Source organism: Pseudophryne corroboree, chromosome 1 (assembly GCF_028390025.1).
Source record: "Pseudophryne corroboree isolate aPseCor3 chromosome 1, aPseCor3.hap2, whole genome shotgun sequence".
Lineage (NCBI taxonomy): Eukaryota > Metazoa > Chordata > Amphibia > Anura > Myobatrachidae > Pseudophryne > Pseudophryne corroboree.
The window spans coordinates 920,259,915-920,282,649 of NC_086444.1; the positions used below are offsets into that span (position 1 = coordinate 920,259,915).

At 46.1% G+C, this 22,735-nt stretch overlaps 1 protein-coding gene across 4 annotated transcripts in view; it reads left to right on the forward strand.

Moving 5' to 3' along the window:
- C1H4orf33 (chromosome 1 C4orf33 homolog) overlaps positions 1–22,735 on the forward strand; it is a 651,328-nt gene that overhangs the window by 623,573 nt on the left and 5,020 nt on the right. For all 4 annotated transcript variants that reach the window (XM_063920350.1, XM_063920351.1, XM_063920349.1 and 1 more), the window contains one exon: positions 15,090–15,295. In XM_063920350.1, coding sequence (XP_063776420.1) covers positions 15,090–15,295 — 206 coding nt within the window. The remainder of the gene's footprint in view (positions 1–15,089; positions 15,296–22,735) is intronic.

Here is a 22,735-nt window from a genome sequence, read left to right on the forward strand (position 1 = left end):
TGTTCATCCCGGGCGTGGACAACTGGGAAGCAGACTTCCTCAGCAGACACGATCTTCATCCGGGAGAGTGGGGTCTACATCCAGAAGTCTTCAACATGTTAATAGACCGTTGGGAAAGACCAATTGTAGACATGATGGCGTCTCGCCTCAACAAGAAACTGGACAAATATTGCGCCAGGTCAAGAGATCCACAGGCAATAGCTGTGGACGCACTGGTAACTCCTTGGGTGTACCAGTCAGTGTATGTGTTTCCTCCTCTGCCGCTCATACCAAAGGTATTGAAGATCATACGGCAAGGAAGAGTAAGAACAATACTAGTGGTTCCGGATTGGCCGAGAAGGACTTGGTATCCGGAACTTCAAGAGATGCTCACGGACGAACCGTGGCCTCTACCTCTGAGAAGGGACCTGCTACAGCAGGGTCCCTGTCTTTTTCAAGACTTACCGCGGCTGCGTTTGACGGCATGGCGGTTGAACGCCAGATCCTAAAAGGGAAAGGCATTCCAGAAGAAGTCATTCCTACCTTGATTAAGGCACGGAAGGAAGTCACCGTGAAACATTATCACCGCATTTGGCGAAAATATGTAGCGTGGTGCGAGGATCGGAGGGTTCCGACGGAGGAATTCCAACTGGGTCGTTTCCTACATTTCCTGCAATCAGGATTATCTATGGGTCTCAAATTGGGATCCATTAAGGTTCAAATTTCGGCCCTGTCAATATTCTTCCAAAAAGAATTGGCCTCTGTCCCTGAGGTCCAGACTTTTGTCAAGGGAGTACTGCATATACAGCCTCCTGTGGTGCCTCCGGTGGCACCGTGGGATCTAAATGTAGTTTTAGATTTCCTCAAATCCCATTGGTTTGAACCATTGAAAAAGGTGGATTTGAAATATCTCACATTGAAAGTGACTATGTTACTAGCCCTGGCCTCTGCCAGGAGAGTATCTGAATTGGCGGCTTTATCTTATAAAAGTCCTTATCTAATCTTCCATTCGGATAGGGCAGAACTGCGGACTCGTCCGCATTTTCTCCCTAAAGTGGTATCAGCATTTCATCTGAACCAACCTATTGTGGTGCCTGCGGCCACTAGCGACTTGGAGGACTCCAAGTTGTTGGACGTTGTCAGAGCCTTAAAAATATACATTGCAAGGACGGCTGGAGTCAGAAAATCTGACTCGCTGTTTATATTGTATGCACCCAACAAGTTGGGCGCACCTGCTTCTAAGCAGTCGATTGCTCGTTGGATTTGTAACACAATTCAACTTGCACATTCTGTGGCAGGCCTGCCACAGCCTAAAACTGTAAAAGCCCACTCCACAAGGAAGGTGGGCTCATCTTGGGCGGCTGCCCGAGGGGTCTCGGCATTACAACTCTGCCGAGCAGCTACGTGGTCGGGGGAGAACACGTTTGTAAAATTTTACAAATTTGATACCCTGGCAAAGGAGGACCTGGAGTTCTCTCATTCGGTGCTGCAGAGTCATCCGCACTCTCCCGCCCGTTTGGGAGCTTTGGTATAATCCCCATGGTCCTTTCAGGAACCCCAGCATCCACTTAGGACGATAGAGAAAATAAGAATTTACTTACCGATAATTCTATTTCTCGGAGTCCGTAGTGGATGCTGGGCGCCCATCCCAAGTGCGGATTATCTGCAATACTTGTACATAGTTATTGTTAACTAATTCGGGTTATTGTTAAGGGGCCATCTTTAAGAGGCCCTTTCTGTTGTCATACTGTTAACTGGGTTTAGATCACAAGTTGTACGGTGTGATTGGTGTGGCTGGTATGAGTCTTACCCGGGATTCAAAATGCCTCCCTTATTGTGTATGCTCGTCCGGGCACAGTACCTAACTGGAGTCTGGAGGAGGGTCATAGGGGGAGGAGCCAGTGCACACCACCTGACCTAGTAAAGCTTTACTTTTTTGTGCCCTGTCTCCTGCGGAGCCGCTATTCCCCATGGTCCTTTCAGGAACCCCAGCATCCACTACGGACTCCGAGAAATAGAATTATCGGTAAGTAAATTCTTATTTTTTCTTTATACAAAACAAGCTTAATGTCACTTTGCCTGACTCTACAGAGTTAGATGACCTATTCAAGCTGGCCTGGAAAAATCCAGAAAAAATATTCCAAGTGTCCAAAAAATGTTTGCACACTTTCCCATTTGCTCCTGAAGGTAGGAAATTTTGGAAAGGAACCCACAGGGGTTGATGTATCAGTCTCTCACCTGTCCATGAAGGATCTTGGAGATAGGAAAATAGAGATTACACTCAAATCTATCTACATGGCAGCAGGTGTATCACAAAGGCTGGTCATTGCGAGTTGCTGGATGACCCATGCCATTCATTCCTGGGCCACTTAAATTCAGGGGGGCCTCTCGGGGATATGCCTTTGGTCACTATGGTGACCCTCCTAAAACACATTCAGGACACTACACGTGTCCTCTGTGATTCGCTCAAAGAGATGGGGAACGTTAATGCTAGGACTTCTGCCATGGCAGTGTTGGCGCGCAGGGCCTTGCGGTTTCGTCAGTGGATTGTGGACGCAGAATCCAAATGTAGTGTGGAATCCCTCCACTTTTCTGGTGAATGGCTCTTTGGGGTTGAATTGGATACCTGGATTTCCAAAGTTACGGCTGGGAAATCCACGTTTCTCCCCTCTGGGGCCCCGCCGGCGAGACGCTCCTACCCGGGGCCGTCTGTCCAGTCCTTTTGGTCTCACAGATTTCGATCTAAGGCCAAACGTGCCTCCAATGCGTCTAGAGGCACCAGAGGTAAATCCAGAAAGCCTGCAAGCACCAGCTCTCAGGAAAGATCCACCAGTTCTGCTTCCGCTAAGGCCTCAGCATGACGGTGCCCACCCACCTTAAGGGGATCTCGAGGTGGAAGCTCGACTGCATCACTTCAGCCGCGTCTGGGAGACCTCCTGCCAGGATACCTGGGTCAAGGTTACAAGCTGGAGTTCAACAGTACTCCTCCCCAACGATTTTTCAAATCAAGCTTACCAGCTTTGGAGGATATGCAAGTTACGTTGCAACAGGCCATAAAAAAGTTGGTACAGTCCCATGTCATTGTTCCAGTACCGAGGGGTTTTACTCCAACCTATTCGTGGTACCGAAACTGGACGGTTCGGTAAGACCCATTTTGAATCTAAAATATTTGAATCCTTATTTGAAGGTGTTCAAGTTCAAAATGGAATCCCTGCGAGCAGTGATTGCGGACCTGGAAGAACAGGAATTCATGGTCTCCTTGGATATCAAAGACGCCTACCTCCATATTCCGATTTGGTCGCCTCATCAGGCGTACCTGCGGTTTGCCCTGCTGGACAATCACTTCCAATTCCAGGCACTGCCCTTCAACCTGTCCACAGCCCCGAGGGTATTCACGAAGGTGATGGCGGAAATGATGTTCCAACTCCGGGCCCAGGGGGTCAATATTGTCCCTTACCTGGATGATCTTCTGATAAAAGCAAGATCCAGGGAGCTTTTATTGCTCCATATCGACCGCACTATCCACTTTCGGTCACACCATGGGTGGATCCTCAACTTATAAAAGTCCCACCTGGAGCCAACTCAGAGGCTCCTGTTCCTGGGTATGTTGCTGGATACTGCTGTTGCTGGCCCAGAAGGTGTTCCTACCAGAGGACAAGGCGAGAACACTTCAGGAGATGGTCCGCATGGTGCTCCGACCTACTCGAGTGTCCATCTATCTTTGCATAAGATTATTGGGAAAGATGATCGCCTCATATGAGACAATCCAGTATGGAAGGTTCCATGCCAGGACATTTCAGTTGGATTTCCTGAGCAAGTGGTCCGGATCACATCTACATATGCACTGGATGATTCGGCTGTCACATCAGGCCAGGATTTCCCCCCTGTGGTGGCTACAGTCCTCTAAACTTCTGGAAGGCCGGAGTTTTGGGATTCAGGATTGGACCCTCCTCATGATGGATGCGAGTCTAAGGGGATGGGGAGCTGTCACCCAAGGGGCTCAGTACCAGGGCAGGTGGTCAGCCCAAGAAAGCCTCCTTCCGATCAACATTCTGGAACTTCGGGCGATCTACTATGCTCTGCTTCAGGCCCCTCCTCTGCTCAGGGATCACACGATCCAGGTACAGTCGGACAATGCCACGGCGGTGGCATATATCAATCGTCAAGGAGGGACAAAAAGCAGAGCCTGCATGCGAGAGGTGTCAAAGATACTCCTCTGGGTGGAAAGAAGTGCAAGAGCTCTGTCAGCAATCTTCATACCGGGTGTGGACAACTGGGAAGCGGACTTCCTGAGTCGTCACGATCTCCACCCGGGAAAGTGGGTCTTCACTAGCAGGTGTTCCAGCAGGTCATCAGCTGGTGGGGCTGCCTGCAGATAGACATGATGGCTTCTCGTCTCAACAAGAAACGTCCCTGGTATTGCTCGCAAACCAGGGACCCCTGGGCAAGGGCAGTGGATGCACTGGCGTTGCCTTGGCCTTACCAGCTGGTCTATCTGATTCCTATGATTCAATTGCTCCCAAGGGTGCTAAAGCGAATCAGGAATCAAAGAGTCCAGGCACTTCTGATTGCCCCGGATTGGCCTCAGAGAGCGTGGTACATGGATCTTCTGGACATGTACGTCGAAGAACCTTGGTCTCTACCACTAAAAAGCGATCTTCTTCAACAATGACCGTTCGTCTACCTGGACTTACGGCGACTTCGTTTGACGGCATGGAGGTTGAGTGGAACGTCCTAGCTCACAAGGGCCTTTCCAAAAAGGTTATTGATACCATGGTTCAGGCAAGAAAACCAGTGACATCAAAACACTATCATCATATCTGGAGGAGATATGTCTCTTGGTGGGAGGAGTGCACATATCCGCCTGCTGAGTTTCACTTGGAAAGATGGATTCTTTGTTCGCACTCTATGATGCACAGAAAAAGGGTTGTCCTGCTTCAAAACAGTCCATTGCTCATTGGATTAGGCTTATTATTCAACAGGCCTATGTGTCGGCAACCTTACCTGTTCCTAAGTCTCTGAAGGCCCACTCTACAAGATCAGTGGGTTCTTCCTGGGTGGCTGCCCGTGGAGTCTCGGCCTTACAACTATGCAGAGCTGCTACCTGGTTGGGGAAGAACACTTTTGTTAAGTTCTGCAAGTTTTATGCCATGGCCAAAGAGGATACCCAGTTTGGGCAGACGGTTCTGCAGCAGTCTCCACACGTTCCCGCCCATTCTGGAAGCTTTGGGACGTCCCCATCGTACTAGATTCCCCAATATCCCTTATGGATGTTAGAGAAAATAGGATTTTAATTACCTACCGGTAAATCCTTTTCTCGTAGTCCTTAAGGGATTTTGGGAGCCCGCCTCAGTGCGTTGACTTTTCTGCAGGTTCTTGTTCTGTGTTACCTGTTCAGCTGTTGCTGTTGTTGTTACCAGGCATTGCTGGTTGTTATATGTTAGTGGTGTTCTGGTATGTAAATCTCACCATTTTTTGTTATCATATTCCTACTCTCATATATGTACTTTCTCCTTCGGGCACGTTTTTACCTATAACTGCCTGTGGGAGGGGCATAGAGGGGAGGAGCCAGCACAGCCAGTTGTAGAAATTTAAGTGCACTGACTCCTTTGGACCCCATCTATACCCCATCATACTAGATTCCCCAATATCCCTTATGGAGAAAAGGATTTACCAGTAGGTAATTAAAATCCTGTTTTTTACGAGTTCTAAATATTTCAAACTTTCTCAAAACCTTCCTATAACAAAACATAATAAAAGCATCAAGCAAAAACATTAGCAAATATATTAATCATTACATTTCAGTCCACATTTTTCATGAAATGTAATCAGTGCTTGTGATGTAAGTCCTTTAATGAGTATTAATATTTTATTCTCTCATGATATAATTCACTGTAATTAACTCATTCTCAAGTTCTCTAATGAAACAATGTTTGATAAAGATGTGCTTTGATCTGCCATGGTACTTTGTACAAGCAGACAAGTCTATAGAACCTTTGTTGTTGCATAGTATGTCAAGATTTTCTTTAGGGTTTAAAACTTTCAGTTCAGTTAAAGTAATTTTAATCCAAAATGCCTCTTGCTGCTCAGTCAAACCCATTTATTCTGCTTCTGTTGAAGATAAAGCAACTGTTGGTTGTTTCGTACTTGACCAGTTTATTGCTGCGCATACTAATTCAACTAGAAAGCCAGTATAAGAACGTCTGTTGTCTTCAACTGCTCCCCAGTTTGCATTGCAAAATATTTCAAGTTTTAAAGTTTTAGTTTTCGAAATCACTAATTTTAATGGGCTAGTACCTTTTAGGTATCTCAAGAACCTCTTAACCGCTAACCAATGCTGTTTTCCAGGATTCAGTGAAAACAGGCTAACGCAGCTCACTGCATGTGTAATGTGCGGGCGACTTTCAATACCTGCATACATTAGTCTCCCAACTGCATATTAGTATGGGATGGCTCTCATATCCTCTATTACAGATTCTGTAGTTGATTCTAGTTAGTTTTATACTTTTGTTGACAGGAGTATGCACTGGTTTTACACCTGACATACCATATTTCAATAGTACAGTTTCATTAGCATAGTACTCTGATGACTTCATAACGATTTCTTCAGTTACAGTAGTTCACCATTAAGATATGCCAAATCAAAATGTAGTTGGTATAATAGCAAGTCATATAGTGCAGATATAGCAATTATGAAATATAGGGTACTGTAACTTGCTACAGGGGGGTGCACTGTAGTTAATTCCAGTCCTTTGAGTAAATCCCTTTGCAGCAAGGTGAGGCATATAACAGGCAATTGATTTGTCTACACTACTGTATATTTAGCTTTGTACAGAAAATCCATGTTTTTTTATTGTTTTCCAGTTGTTGACCTGTTCACAAGAGTCCAATTTTCATTTAAAGGTGTAATTTCTGTATCTACAGCAGACTTTCATATGGACCACTCATTGCTTGACATTGCCTCATGGAGTGTTTGGGGATAACAGCTGTTGAGGTTTGCATATTCTTTATCATACCTTTTTGGAGGTATGCCCATAATCACTCTTCAAAGAACACTTGTTTCCTGACTGGTCATTTCCACTTGTTGTTTTAGCTTCTTGCACACTTCCAGTTTTAGGTTTGTCTGGCACCACTACTCCTGTGTTGTTACTATATTGTGATTGTGTTCAGCTGGAGTAGACTCGAGAAACACAGGCCCCTTTGGGCGATTTGTTTGTTTTAACTCTCCATTCCAGTTCTTCACTGACTGGATTTACGAGTACACAGTTTTTGGTGTCAAGGATGTACTGATGCTGGGACAGGGTTGGTGCAGCAATTTCAGTCTCTCTTTGGTTGTACACAACACGCTGACCCCTTGCAAAATGGTCTCTGTATTCTCTTGTCAAGATCATTTATAGCAATTTGGCTAGTCCCTAGCTCAGGCACAAACATGTTATGAATGGAGAGGTGTACCTGAATGGAATCTTACAGAGAACTAGTTAGGAAGATGAGAATCTTGACACGACAGACGAAGAAGAACTTGACACGCAGTCAATCTTCTGATAGCCCTGGATGCCTGGGTGTAAGACTCGTAGAGTAACAAACTGCAGGTCTTCTTGACTATAAGAGCCACTATTCCCTTAAGACTTTATACGTCTACCGTTACTGGGATGCATACCAGGACTTACGCCACTGGCAACAGTACAAGCTTACCCCCAAGACGACCAGAGCTATCAGTCGTAAAGGAACCAAATAGATATGTGGAACTAATCTAATGTTGGTGTAGTGAACTGGCAAAAGAGCAGTAAGAATGTTCGGAGGGTTGGCAGTGGAAATGAGGGAGTGTGGCGGAAGGTAAATGAGGTGATATGACAGCTGTAGAGTATTAGCAAAAGAAAGAACTAATGGTAGCAAGAAATATTCTAAGTTCCTGAAAAGACAATGACTAAAGTTTGTGGGGGAAATCCACACAGCACCTGGGGCAGACAGGTACAGGACAGGATTGAATCAGGCTGAGTTTTTTGAGAACAGGAGCTCACAGGTCCGGCAGTTTCTCCAAGAAGCAGGAACTATAACCAGCAATTTGGGAGTGACAAGGAAGTGAATATAAATGGTGCTTGCAACAATCAGGAAACCTGCTAGTAATTAAAATATTCAATGCAGCTGCCCTGCTGCACGTAACAAATTAATTTCAAAGCAACAGGGAACGCCGTCTGCCTCCGGCATTCCCATTGCTTGGTACCCCGGCAGCCCCCATTGTGCCTTGTGCCTGGAGTCAGCCTGTTGCTAGGCGCCAGGTGGGGGCCAGAGACCATTACGGCCCGGCAACAGCCTGTTGCTAGGCGCCGAGTGGGGATCAGCAGCCCTAGCGGCCGGGAAAGACGCTGCGTCCCTGTCACCAGGCATCCGCCGAGACCCGCGTCTCCCTGCGGCCGTTGAGACGCTGCTAACAAAACAGAACATTTTCCATGTCAGTGACAACTTCCTTGCTTGTCACTTTTAAGCATAGTGTAGTTGTCCTAACTTTAGATTATTTTAGGACTTTGTCCCCAATTTCTCTGACTATGGGGGAAATTTACTAAGCTCCCGATTTTGACCGAGATGCCGTTTTTTCATCAAAGTGTCATCTCGGTAATTTACTAAGCACTAATCACGGCAGTGATTAGGGCATTCGTAATTTTTTGCAAGTTCAGGTAAAAAATTACGAATGAATACACCATCGGTCAAAACGCGGCTGTTTAAGTATGAATCTCGGTCATTTACTAAGAAGTGCAAAGCAAAAAACAAACAAACACTGCCGTGAAAAATTACAACTCGTAAAAAAGTGCTAAAAAAAAACAGACCTTTTTTTTTTATTCGTGATTGGATAGGCATGCACGGATCCATGAGATCCGTGCATGTATATCAGTGGGAAGGGGTGGGAAAGTGCTTATTTGTTCAAAAAAAATTGCGTGGGGTCCCCCCTCCTAAGTATAACCAGCCTCGGGCTCTTTGAGCCGATCCTGGTTGCAAAAATATGGGGAAAAAAATGACAGGGGTTCCCCCATATTTAAGCAACCAGCATCGGGCTCTGCGCCTGGTCCTGGTCCCAAAAATACGGGGGACAAAAAGAGTAGGGGTCCCCCGTATTTTTAAAACCAGCACCGGGCTCCACTAGCTGGACAGATAATGCCACAGCCGGGGGTCACTTTTATATAGTGCCCTGCGGCCGTGGCATCAAAAATCCAACTAGTCACTCCTGGCCGGGGTACCCTGGGGGAGTGGGGACCCCTTCAATCAAGGGGTCCCCCCCCCCCAGCCACCCAAGGGCCAGGGGTGAAGCCCGAGGCTGTCCCCCCCCATCCAATGGGCTGCGGATGGGGAGGCTGATAGCCTTTGTTGTAAAAGAAAAGATATTGTTTTTAGTAGCAGTACTACAAGGCCCAGCAAGCCTCCCCCGCATGCTGGTACTTGGAGAACCACAAGTACCAGCATGCGACGGAAAAACGGGCCCGCTGGTACCTGTAGTACTACTACTAAAAAAATACCCAAAAAAAGACAAGACACACACACCGTGAAAGTATAATTTTATTACATACATACACACATACATACATACTTACCTTAAGTTCCCACGCAGGTCGGTCCTCTTCTCCAGTAGAATCCAAGGGGTACCTGTTGAAGAAATTATACTCACGAGATCCAGGGGTCCAGGCTCCTCGGGAAATCCAGGGGTAATCCACGTACTTGACAAAAAAAACAAAACGGTGTCCCGACCACGAACTGAAAGGGGACCCATGTTTGCACATGGGTCACCTTTCCACGAATGCCAGAAACCCACTTTGACTTCTGTCTAAGTGGGTTTCTTCAGCCAATCAGGGAGCGCCACGTTGTAGCACTCTCCTGATCAGCTGTGTGGTCCTGTCCTCACTGACAGGCAGCACATGGCAGTGTTACAATGTAGCGCCTATGCGCTACATTGTAACCAATGATGGGAACTTTCTGCCCTGCGGTTGACCTAAAGTGACGTCACCGCTGAGCAGAAAGTTCCCATCATTGGTTACAATGTAGCGCATAGGCGCTACATTGTAACACTGCCGTGTGCTGCCTGTCAGTGAGGACAGGACCACACAGCTGATCAGGAGAGTGCTACAACGTGGCGCTCCCTGATTGGCTGAAGAAACCCACTTAGACAGAAGTCAAAGTGGGTTTCTGGCATTCGTGGAAAGGTGACCCATGTGCAAACATGGGTCCCCTTTCAGTTCGTGGTCGGGACACCGTTTTGTTTTTTTTGTCAAGTACGTGGATTACCCCTGGATTTCCCGAGGAGCCTGGACCCCTGGATCTCGTGAGTATAATTTCTTCAACAGGTACCCCTTGGATTCTACTGGAGAAGAGGACCGACCTGCGTGGGAACTTAAGGTAAGTATGTATGTATGTGTGTATGTATGTAATAAAATTATACTTTCACGGTGTGTGTGTCTTGTCTTTTTTTGGGTATTTTTTTAGTAGTAGTACTACAGGTACCAGCGGGCCCGTTTTTCCGTCGCATGCTGGTACTTGTGGTTCTCCAAGTACCAGCATGCGGGGGAGGCTTGCTGGGCCTTGTAGTACTGCTACTAAAAACAATATCTTTTCTTTTACAACAAAGGCTATCAGCCTCCCCATCCGCAGCCCATTGGATGGGGGGGGGACAGCCTCGGACTTCACCCCTGGCCCTTGGGTGGCTGGGGGGGGGGGAACCCTTGATTGAAGGGGTCCCCACTCCCCCAGGGTACCCCGGCCAGGAGTGACTAGTTGGATTTTTGATGCCACGGCCGCAGGGCACTATATAAAAGTGACCCCCGGCTGTGGCATTATCTGTCCAGCTAGTGGAGCCCGGTGCTGGTTTTAAAAATACGGGGGACCCCTACTCTTTTTGTCCCCCGTATTTTTGGGACCAGGACCAGGCGCAGAGCCCGATGCTGGTTGCTTAAATATGGGGGAACCCCTGTCATTTCCCCCCCCATATTTTTGCAACCAGGATCGGCTCAAAGAGCCCGAGGCTGGTTATGCTTAGGAGGGGGGACCCCACGCATTTTTTTTAATTATTTTACAGTGTTTAATTAAAAAAATAAAAAAAATAAACCCCAGCACGGATCACACAGATCCGGCCGAGATTGATTGTAAAAAAAGTCGGCAGTGTTTTGCTAATCACTGCCGTAAAAATAGGTAAAAAACCACGAATGACATCGACATCGGAACAAAAGAAAAACCCGAATACGACAGCTTAGTAAATCCATCGTAATCAATTCAAAAAGTTGCAATTTTACACTGTCGATGTCATTCGTGATTGAACTTGGACATGAATTTGGAAAATACGAATCTTAGTAAATGTACCCCTATGATGGGTTCACATCCACTCAATGAATTGTTCATTGCAACTAAAATGTTTAGTGGTACTCGAGACTGCATTGGTATAGGGATCCCAGTGGTTGGGATGCTGGCTGTCAAAATACTGACAGCAGCATTCTGAAGTTTCAAATATCGACACTGGTGAACTAAGGTAGCTAACCCTAATCCCTAACTTCCCTAACCATAGCCCATCTTTCTCACAGCCTAAACCTAACCCTCCTCCCACCTGCAGCCGAACCCTCCCTGGTGGTGCCTAACCCTCCCTACCCACAGCTTAAACCTAACCCTCCCTGTCCTGCAGCCTAACCCTCACCAGGGGTGCCAAACCCTAACCCTCCCTCCCCGCAGCCTAACCCTAACCTTCCCCCTCCCCCACAGCCTAACCCTAACCCTGCAGCCTAACCCTAACCTATCCCCCATGGCTTACCTCTCCAGTGGCCAGCAAGCATCGTTCGCGACCCCGACGGTCAGGATGCTGACGCCGGGATTGTGATAAATGTCGGGATTCCGGTGCCAGCATTCAGAGTATTGTTGGGATTCCGGCGTCCTGACCAGATACCCTCAAGTCCATATACCAGCAATCGCTCCTATGACTGTCTGCTATATTCAAAGCTAACTCACTTTTGTTATAATGCTTTTTCTATGTGCCATCTTTTAATCTGCAATCTGAAGCCTTTTGCCTTACTTTGTGGCAAATAAAGCATTTGAAGTTTCATCTTTTAAACTTAGTATCCATAGTACAGGTCCATCTGATTTATTTTCCCATGAGACCATGAAACTCATACTTGCGCTTGGGGCATACATTTTAACCTTTAATATGAAGTAATCAGGTTTAACATGTCCTTCACAGCTGCAGCTCTGGGCACATAAGTTATTGGCAGATGCCTACAAGTTAGTAGTTGACTAGTTGATATAAGCAGGGAGGTTAGCACTGTGATGCTCCAATAACACAGTGACAGGCTTGGGTATATGCAGACCCCTTATAAGGCCATGTAAACAAGACAGCTTAAAGCATTAAACCACTTAACTACATGCCTACAATTATACATATATATAAAAATGTGTGAATTTGTCTGTAACTGTTAAATTTGGTCACCTTTTCCTTAGTAATCACTTTGTATGTTATATTTCTTATGTACGGTGCTTCAGAAACTGTGTGACGCCATATAAAATAGGATAAACAAGAAAGGATAAAACAAGAAAAGTGGACAATTTATTTAATTTATGCAATTCAACCTAAATGGCAAATCTCACTCCCGATTTAAAACCTTTGCAGATATGTCTGCCTTACTTGTTTTCCAAGTACTGTATGAGCAGCACTAATTAAAGAGCAAGATTCAGTCTAATTATACTCAGGATGGCATTTGCCAGGGGTGCCAGGCAAGGAGAGGGCGCTACCCGGTGGTGCCACCCATGGCCAGGGGGTAGAATAAAATAGTATTGTCAGTACTGTACCTGGTGAGTTACGTTACTACCAGCACCGGTGTCTGACAACACCGCACTAGTGATCAGACTTAAAATAAACTACAGCTCCCAGCAGCCCTTGTGAGTTGTAGATTATTTTAAGTCTGATCACTAATGTGATGCTCTGGTGTTGGACACTGTACCTGATGAATCTCTTTTACTGCCAGCGCCAGTCTGATCTGAATTGGACTGCACTGCACGGCTGTGAGCTGTATTAGGATAGTGGAGTGAAATCAGTGGGGTAGGGCTACATGGCACTCATTCAGTGCAAGACAGCCCAGAAGCATGGAGAGGAGAGGAGGACACGATGACTAGGAGCTACTACATGCAGTGAATGTACCCTGTGTGTGATGAGAGGGAGAGCTCTATGTAGTCTGTAAGTATGTGTGTCTGTGACTGCATTTGTGTATGTGTGTGACTATGTATGTATGTTTGTGTGTATAAGTATCTGACTGTATTTCTTTGTGTATTTCTGTGTGACTGTATGTATGTGAATAAGTGTGTAACTATGTATGTACAGTATGTACCTATATAAATGTATGTGTGCATGTGTGTAACTGACTGTGTATTATATGTATGTGTTTTGTGTGTGCAGTATGTATGTAAGTGTATATGTGTGTGCCTATGGGTGGGATCAGATGTACCAACTGTAAAATGAGGTTTGACTACATTCCCCATATAAAAATAGAATTATGTTTAATAGAACTGGTCCACATTTCGATTTTCTATTCGCATTCCCCATATGCCTTGTATAGATGGTGTTTCCTATAGGGTTACTACTGTGTGGCGTAACATGAGTAAGAGATACTACTGTAAAATGTAATGTAAGTAATGGACACTACTATGTGGTGTAATGTGAGTAATGGACACTACTATGTGGTGTAATGTGAGTAATGGACACTATTATGTGGTGTAATGTGAATAAGAGACACTACTGTGCGGTGTAATGTGAGTAATGGACACTACTATGTGGTGTAATGTGAATAAGAGACACTACTGTGCGGTGTAATGTGAGTAATGGACACAACTATGTGGTGTAATGTGAATAAGAGACACTACTGTGCGTTGTAATGTGAGTAATGGACACTACTATGTGGTGTAATGTGAGTAATGGACACTATTATGTGGTGTAATGTGAATAAGAGTCACTACTGTGCGGTGTAATGTGAGTAATGGACACTACTATGTGGTGTAATGTGAATAAGAGACACTACTGTGCGGTGTAATGTGAGTAATGGACACTACTATGTGGTGTAATGTGAATAAGAGACACTACTGTGCGTTGTAATGTGAGTAATGGACACTACTATGTGGTGTAATGTGAGTAATGGAACCACTATGTGGTGTAATGTGAATAAGAGACACTACTGTGCGGTGTAATGTGAGTAATGGACACTACTATGTGGTGTAATGTAAATAAGGCATAATTTGAATTGGTGGTACTATTGTGTGGCCACGTCACCTTCGTCACTTCTCTTTTTTTTTTACACTCACGCCTTGTTTCAGATATGTATTTGTGTGTGTGGGCGGGGGTGGTGGTAGGGGGGGACGACACACACACGCCAGCCCCTTACTTTGCTAGGAGAGCTCTGACCCCCATGATACACCCCTAATTATACTAAAAAGTACCACTTCCTACAGTAGATCAGTAGAGCCTTTACATCTTTGTCTGCTGTAGACAGCATATTGGTTGCATGAGAGTACTGTAGCTCATACAGTGTTGAAATGTAGTTATTAAAAAAATGCATAGGCATAGATTGTGTAGATAAGATAGGGTGCTGTGTGTCATAAATGCTCTGTACATTTCCTTTACTGTAAACACAACATTTTAGCATTAACTTCTCAGTAATTGTTGGCCATCCTTTATTTCCTTCATTGGTTCCTTCAGTAATTATCAATCAGAACTTTGAAGAATTTATCTTATGAGTCAATAGCCAATTTTAATGAAAAATAATTATTTGTAACTTTCCCAACCGACTGCTCACAGTTTGCTCCGCATTGTTATTATCTGAATGTCAGGTAAGAAAATGTTATTATGTTTTTTTCCTGAGAATGAATGCTGGCAGTCACTGTTATTGACTTCTGGGAAATTAACATTCAAAGTATTAACAATGTGTCATTACTCTCTAGAGTTATTGTTTAGTGCTTTGAATGCCCGAATCTGAAGCTATGATGAGAGTTTAAGTAACCTGTTACAGCTTGAATCACACAAAAAAAGCACATTTTTACTGTAGTTAATAATTGTAAGTATTAGATACAGTTTTTGTACTAATGGTTCCGATGTTCTTTATTAGACAGAGCTACCACTGGAGTTCGAAGCAGAGACCACTTCAGATTGGGGGAAATGGCATGGCAGTGCTCTTATCCCATGGTCTTATTTTCCGCCTGATGTGAACATGATGAATTCTTATGCTATACATGGCTCTGGCATTGGAAGAGTGTACGAGTCGTTGTATCCCATTCCTCCACAGGAAATAAGTGAAGGACAAGGCCCCAATTTGTAAGTCTGTATAATTTATGTACTTATTAAGCAAATAAGTGTTCTCAATTTCTTTACATCTTACAATACATTAGTATTCAGACTTGGAGTTGACCCTATAATTTTCTCAGAGGTTTATTTGGGGTGTCGTGCGGTATGCCGGCGCTCGGGCTTCCGGCGCCCAGCATACCGGCGCCAGGAGCCCGACCGCCGGCATACCAACAGCGTGGCGAGCGCAAAGGAGCCCCTTGCGGGCTCGCTGCGCTCGCCACGCTGCGGGCACGGTGGCACGCTACGTGCGCCACACTATTTTATTCTCCCTCCAGGGGGGTCGTGGACCACCACGAGGGAGAATAGTTGTCGGTATGCCGGGTGTCGGGATTCCGGCGCCGGTATACTGTGCGCCGAGATCCCGACATTCGGCATACAGAAGACCACCCGTTTATTTGTATAGCTAGAAAAGCTCCTGTCATTTGGACAACTGGGAAAGCTATGTGATACCGAGACTGCTTAGTTGATTAAAGATGTCTCTAAAAGCCTTTTATGTGCCACTCAGGTTATATAATCAGAAGAACTAGTAAAAAGCCCGTCAAAATGAGGGACACCAGGACTGGATTATATTAGGAGGGCGGTCGCTACACACACGAGAGCTGCTGGGTTTCTGGAAGTCTTGCTGCTGGGAGCCAGGGCTCTGTCACGCTGAGTGTGTGTGTGTGTGTGTGTGTGTGTGTGTGTGTGTGTCAGGGACGTGCGGTGAGGTAAATGGCTCTGGAGGCACTGGCTAGTACCAGAGCCAGATTTACATACAATATATGAGCCAAAGGGTTCATGTGGGCATTATACAAAGGGGGTACAGAGGTATAAACTCCTGGAAATTTAGTGAGTATTGATCAGAGATGTGCAGAAAAGATATGCAGGGGAGGCACTGCCTTACGTGTCATAGACTTTTTACTAAAGAGTTTTGACTATAAAAATGATTAGAATAACACAAAGAAGATATTTCTAATATATTCTTTGTATTTTTCATATACTTTATATAGTCAAAACTCTGGCTTATACGTTAGTATGAAAGGAAAGGATCTACCTCACTGCACGTCACTGGTGTGTGTAGCATTAACCTTTTATAAATATACATACTGTATATATGTAACTGGCAGGCTATAACGAGGCTGCACTATTTGCACCAGTACTGGTACGTGTAAGCTCACCAGTCCCTGCACAGCTCCAGGCAGTCTGAATGGAGGGGGGGTAGAGCAGGGCCGGATTATGTCTTGGGAGTGCCCAGGGCACTTCAGACAGGAGTGCCCCGAATGAGTTGGGGGATGTATATTAAATTGTGCATACCTCCCAACATGTCCCATTCCAGGAGGGACAAAATTCTCTCTACCTGGACACCCCACTTAATATATGTGTGTCGAACTATTTAATTGATAAGAAAGGTACTTCAACACAGGTGATTGCATTCATAAATTAAGAAGGAAGTCCAGGTAGAGAGTATTTTGTCCCTCCTGGAATGGGTCATGGTGGGAGGTATAGATTGTTATAGATATATTAAATTTAAACCTATGGTGTATATTAGTTTTAACTAATAGTTTAACAATGCCTGGGTACTGGCTATAGCGCCACCTAATTGAAAGACAACAATTTTAAAAAGACAACTTAACCTTAAAATACACATAGAAAAATAAAATAATTTATCTTGTCACATGCAAGAATAGCAGCAGCCTCTGTACAACTTACACACTGAAAAAGGACTCAGGAGGACTCTCTATGTGTCTTTCTCTGGACCCAAATGGTTTAGTTGCGTAACAGTTTACACAGGACTCAGACACCCAGGCGGGGAGAAGGAGAAGCTGGTATCCCTGAATCTCTCTCCACCCTCCTATCTTTCCTCTGGTCAGAAAGCTCTGTCGGTAGCTCATGAAACATGATATTCCTGTGCCTCTGCCTGCAGTGCATACTGTCCTGCTTGCAATCTGGCTGCTGGTTCTGCTGCTGCTTAAGAGGGAAAGCTAGTGATTTCAGTGTGCTCTGGACCAGGGGGCCCCTTTCTGTTCCTACCCCCCTTCTCTCTCTAGTCCCTATCTGTCCCAAACCTCCTGCCCTAATTCTTTTTCCCCCAGTCCCCACCTGCCCTTATCCCACTCTCCACTGCCAGCCCCCTCTCTCCGTATGCAGCAAGTGTGAAACAGTCAGATCAGTATTATTAATAGCCATGTGGCGGCCTCTAATGGCCGGCAGCGCACATACTGTACTAGCGGTGAGGAGCAGACTTGGCTTTTATAAAATAGGATATACACAGCATAGTAAACACCAAAGACTTTTCTGCTATGATGAAAGTGTAATAATGTGAATAGTGAGACAAAAAAAGTAACAACTGTATTTAAAACATAAATTGCCTAACGTCTAGAACTAGGTCTATTATATATGGCATAACACATAGAAACTGATCATATACAGCCCAATAATATATCATGTGCTATCCCTCATATGGGTGTGGTATGGAAGGTCGACAGTAACTAGGGTCGACTATTGGTCGACAGTACCTAGGTCGACAGGGTCTCTAGGTCGACATGGTCTAGGTCAACAGGTCAAAAGGTCGACATGAGTTTAAAAAAAAAATTGAGTCGTTTTCTCCGTACAGTGACCGGGAACTCCAATTAGTGCATCGTGTCCCCTTGCATGGCTCGTTTAGCTCGCCATGGTTTGGGCAAGGTGCCTCGCTCTGCTACCTCTGCGCTCTGCACAGGTTCCTATTCCCAATCGTAGTCCATGTGGATTGTTAAGTATGGAAAAGTTAAAAAAAAAATTTTGTGAAAAACTCATGTCGACCTTTTGACCTGTCGACCTAGAACATGTCGACCTAGAGACCCTGTCGACCTAGTTACTGATGGCCAATAGTGGTCGACCTAGTTACTGTCGACCTAGAGACCGGATCCCCCCTCATATAGATTCATTAGTAGGGAGGGTCAGCGGTGGGTTAACCATCAATGGTACCAATGGTGGTTAACCTCAATGGTATGAAACTATCAAAAGGGAACAACTGATGGTTTAATCAACCGATGGTCATCCCTGCTCTATTACTCATCAGGCAGCGGTCCAATCATAGGTGGGGATAGGGCTTCCCAAGTTGTATCAGTGGGCAGAGCTAGGTGCCATGTCACAGGACTAAGGAGAAAAAAAACATCAGAGGGATTGCCATCAATGTATAAACCATCTATCATTTCTGGTAAACGATCGATGGACGATAGGCATTCCTAGTTTTGTGCCACTGAACGGCATCTCTGGTTCCCACAATCTGCTCTTCTACTCTCCGGGCATTGCACTGGTTTCACTGTGTTTAATGTTCTACTTGCTCCTGAAGTTAAATTGGTTGGAGTTCAGTAAGAAGCACAACCATAATTTTGGGAAACTAAGTGCAGGGCTACAGGTTCCATAGGGCACTTAGTGGGGAAGGTTCCTGTTTGCTGTTGTAAAAGCATACGCTGCATTATATTTAAAATCAGCCCGCAATTCTCTTTCTGTTTGCTGGAACTGCTGTTAGAGGAAGGTATGATCATCTGACACACTATGCCCCTTGCACCATATTGAATACCCACGGTAATGTCCCTGACACCACATTATGCCCCCACAGTTATGTCCATCACAATATTATACCCCACACAGTATTGCCTCTGTCACCATATAATGCCCCCACAATAATGCCCTTGTCACCAAATTATGCCCACACAGTAATTATTGCAGAACCTGCTCATTGTCAGGGGTTCTGCTCGTTGTCAAGGGGTTATGCTCATTCTCCGGGGTTCTACTAGTTGTCAAGGGGTTCTTCTCATTGTCAGGCCCCCTGAACCTCCTCTGGTATCTTTAATAACTGTCTCCCCTGAGGCGGCGGCCATTTAGGGAGGGACATTTTCAATAGAGCACGGTGGCAGAAGGATGGGGATGGACAGCAGCGGGCAGGCAGCACCATGAGCGGCCCGGGCCCTCCCCTCTTTGTCAGAGAGGCCGGGCCCAAGACAGCTGTGCCCCCAGTACCCTCCTGATGGTGGCTTTGTTGATATGTGTCCTAATTGGTGCCCTGTAAGCTCTCAGTTTCTTTTCTCTAACGTCCTAAGTGGATGCTGGGGACTCCGTCAGGACCATGGGGTTTTGCGGCTCCGCAGGAGACAGGGCACAATAATAAAAGCTTTAGGATCAGGTGGTGTGCACTGGCTCCTCCCCCTATGACCCTCCTCCAAGCCCCAGTTAGATTCTTGTGCCCGGCCGAGAAGGGTGCAATCTAGGTGGCTCTCCTGAGCTGCTTAGAATAAAAGTTTAAGTTAGTTTTTTTATTTTCAGTGAGTCCTGCTGGCAACAGGCTCACTGCTACGAGGGACTTAGGGGAGAGAAGTAAACTCACCTGCGTGCAGGATGGATTTGCTTCTTAGGCTACTGGACACCATTAGCTCCAGAGGGAGTCGGAACACAGGTCTCACCCTGGGGTTCGTCCCGGAGCCGTGCCGCCGACCCCCCTTGCAGATGCCGAAGTTGAAGAGGTCCAGAGGTCCAGAAACAGGCGGCAGAAGACTTTCAGTCTTCATAAGGTAGCGCACAGCACTGCAGCTGTGCGCCATTGTTGTCAGCACACTTCATACCAGCGGTCACTGAGGGTGCAGGGCGCTGGGGGGGGCGCCCTGGGCAGCAATGTATTATACCTTTTTTATGGCTAAAATACATCACATATAGCCCTTGAGGCTATATGGATGTATTTAACCCCTGCCAGATCTCACAAACTCCGGGAGAAGAGCCCGCCGTTTTAGGGGGCGGGGCCTATTCTCCTCAGCACACGGCGCCATTTTCCTGCTCAGCTCTGCTGTGAGGAAGGCTCCCAGGCTCTCCCCTGCACTGCACTACAGAAACAGGGTTAAAACAGAGAGGGGGGGGCACTTATTTGGCGATATGATTACATATGTGAAAATGCTATAAGGGAAAACACTTGTATAAGGGGTTGTTACTGTATAATTATAGCGTTTTTGGTGTGTGCTGGCAAACTCTCCCTCTGTCTCCCCAAAGGGCTAGTGGGGTCCTGTCCTCTATCAGAGCATTCCCTGTGTGTGTGCTGTGTGTCGGTACGTGTGTGTCGACATGTAGGAGGACGATGTTGGTGAGGAGGCGGAGCAAATTGCCTGTATTGGTGATGTCACTCTCTAGGGAGTCGACACCGGAATGGATGGCTTATTTAGGAATTACGTGATAATGTCAACACGATGCAAGGTCGGTTGACGACATGAGACGGCCGGCAAACAAATTAGTACCTGTCCAGGCGTCTCAGACACCGTCAGGGGCTTGTAAAAATGCCCATTTACCTCAGTTGGTCGACACAGACACAGACACGGACACTGACTCCAGTGTCGACGGTGAAGAAACAAACGTATTTTCCTTTAGGGCCACACGTTACATGTTAAGGGCAATGAAGGAGGTGTTACATATTTCTGATACTACAAGTACCACAAATAAGGGTATTATGTAGGGTGGGAATAATCTACTTGTAGTTTTTCCTGAATCAGATAAATTAAAGTGTGTGATGATACGTGGGTTTCCTCCGATAGAAAATTATTGGAGGTATACCTTTTCCCGCCAGAAGTGAGGGCGAGTTGGGAAACACACCTTAGGGTGGATAAGGCGCTCACACGCTTATAAAAACAAGTGGCGTTACCGTCTCCAGATACGGCCGCCCTCAAGGAGCCAGCTGATAGGAAGCTGAAAAATATCCTAAAAAGTATATACACACATACTGGTGTTATACTACGACCAGCAATCGCCTCAGCCTGGATGTGCAGCGCTGGGGGGGCTTGGTCGGATTTCCTGACTGAAAATATTGATACCCTTGACAGGAACAATATTTTATTGACTATAGAGCATTTTAAGGATGCATTTCTATATATGCGAGATGCGCAGAGGGATATTTGCATTCTGGCATCAAGAGTAGATGTGATGTCCATATCTGCCAGACGATGTTTATAGACACGACAGTGGTCAGGTGATGCAGATTCCAGACGGCACATGGAAGTATTGCCGTATAAAGGGGCGGTCCATCGGACCTGGTGGCCATGGCAACAGCTGGAAAATCCACTTTTGTTACCCCAAGTCACATCTCAGCAGAAAAGGACACAGTCTTTTCAGTCTCAGTCCTTTCGTACCCATAAAGGCAGGCGGGCAAAAGGCCAGTCATATCTGCCCAGGGTTAGAGGAAAGGGAAGAAGACTGCAGCAGGCAGCCCATTCCCAGGAACAGAAGTCCTCCACAGCTTCTGCCAAGTCCGCAGCATGACGCTGGGGCCATACAAGCGGACTCAGGTGCGGTGGGGGGTCATCTCAAGAGTTTCAGCACGCAGTGGGCTCACTCGCAAGTGGACTCCTGGATCCTACACGTAGTATCCCAGGTGTACATTGGAAATTCGAGACGTCTTCCCCTCACAAGTTCCTGAAGTCTGCTTTACCAACGTCTCCCTCCGACAGGGAGGCAGTATTGGGAAAAAATTCACAGGCTGTATTCCCAGCAGGTGAAAATCAAAGTACCCCTCCTACAACAAGGGAAGGGGTATTATTCCACACTATATTGTGGTACTGAAGCCAAACGGCTCGGTGAGATCTAAAAGATTTGAACAATTACATACAAGGGTTCAAATCAAGATGGAGTCACTCAGAGCAGTGATAGCGAACCAGGACGATATGGTGTCACTGGATATCAGGGACGCTTACCTACATGTCCAAATTTTGCCCTTCTCACCAAGGGTATCTCAGGTTCGTGGTACAGAACTGTCACTATCAGTTCAGACGCTGCCGTTTGGATTGTCCACGGCACCCCGGGTCTTTACCATGGTAATGGCCGAAATGATGATTCTTCCTAAAAGAAATATGGACGCTTTCCTGATAAGGGCAAGGTCCAGAGAACAGTTGGCGGTCGGAGTAGCACTATCTCAAGTAGTTCTACGACAGCACGAGTGGTTTCTAAATATTCCAAAATCGCAGCTTTTCCGACGACACGTCTAATGTTCCTAGGAATGATTCTGGACACAGTCCAGAAAAGGATGTTTTCTCCCGGAGAAGAAGGCCAGGGAGTTATCCGAGCTAGTCAGGAACCTCCTAAAACCAGGAAAAGTATCAGTGCATCATTGCACAAGGGTCCTGTGAAAAATGGTGGTTTCTTACAAAGCGATCCCATTCGGTAGATTTCACGCAAGAACCTTTCAGTGGAATCTGCTGGGAAAATGGTCCGGATCGCATCTTCAGATGCATCAGCGGATAACCCTGTCTCCAAGGACAAGGGTGTTTTCTTCTGCGGTGGCTGCAGAGTGCTCATCTATGAAAGGGCCGCAGATTCGACATTCAGGACTGGGTCCTGGTGACCACGGATGCCAGCCTGACTGGCTGGGGAGCAGTCACACAAGGAAAAAATTTCCAGGGAGTGTGATCAAGTCTG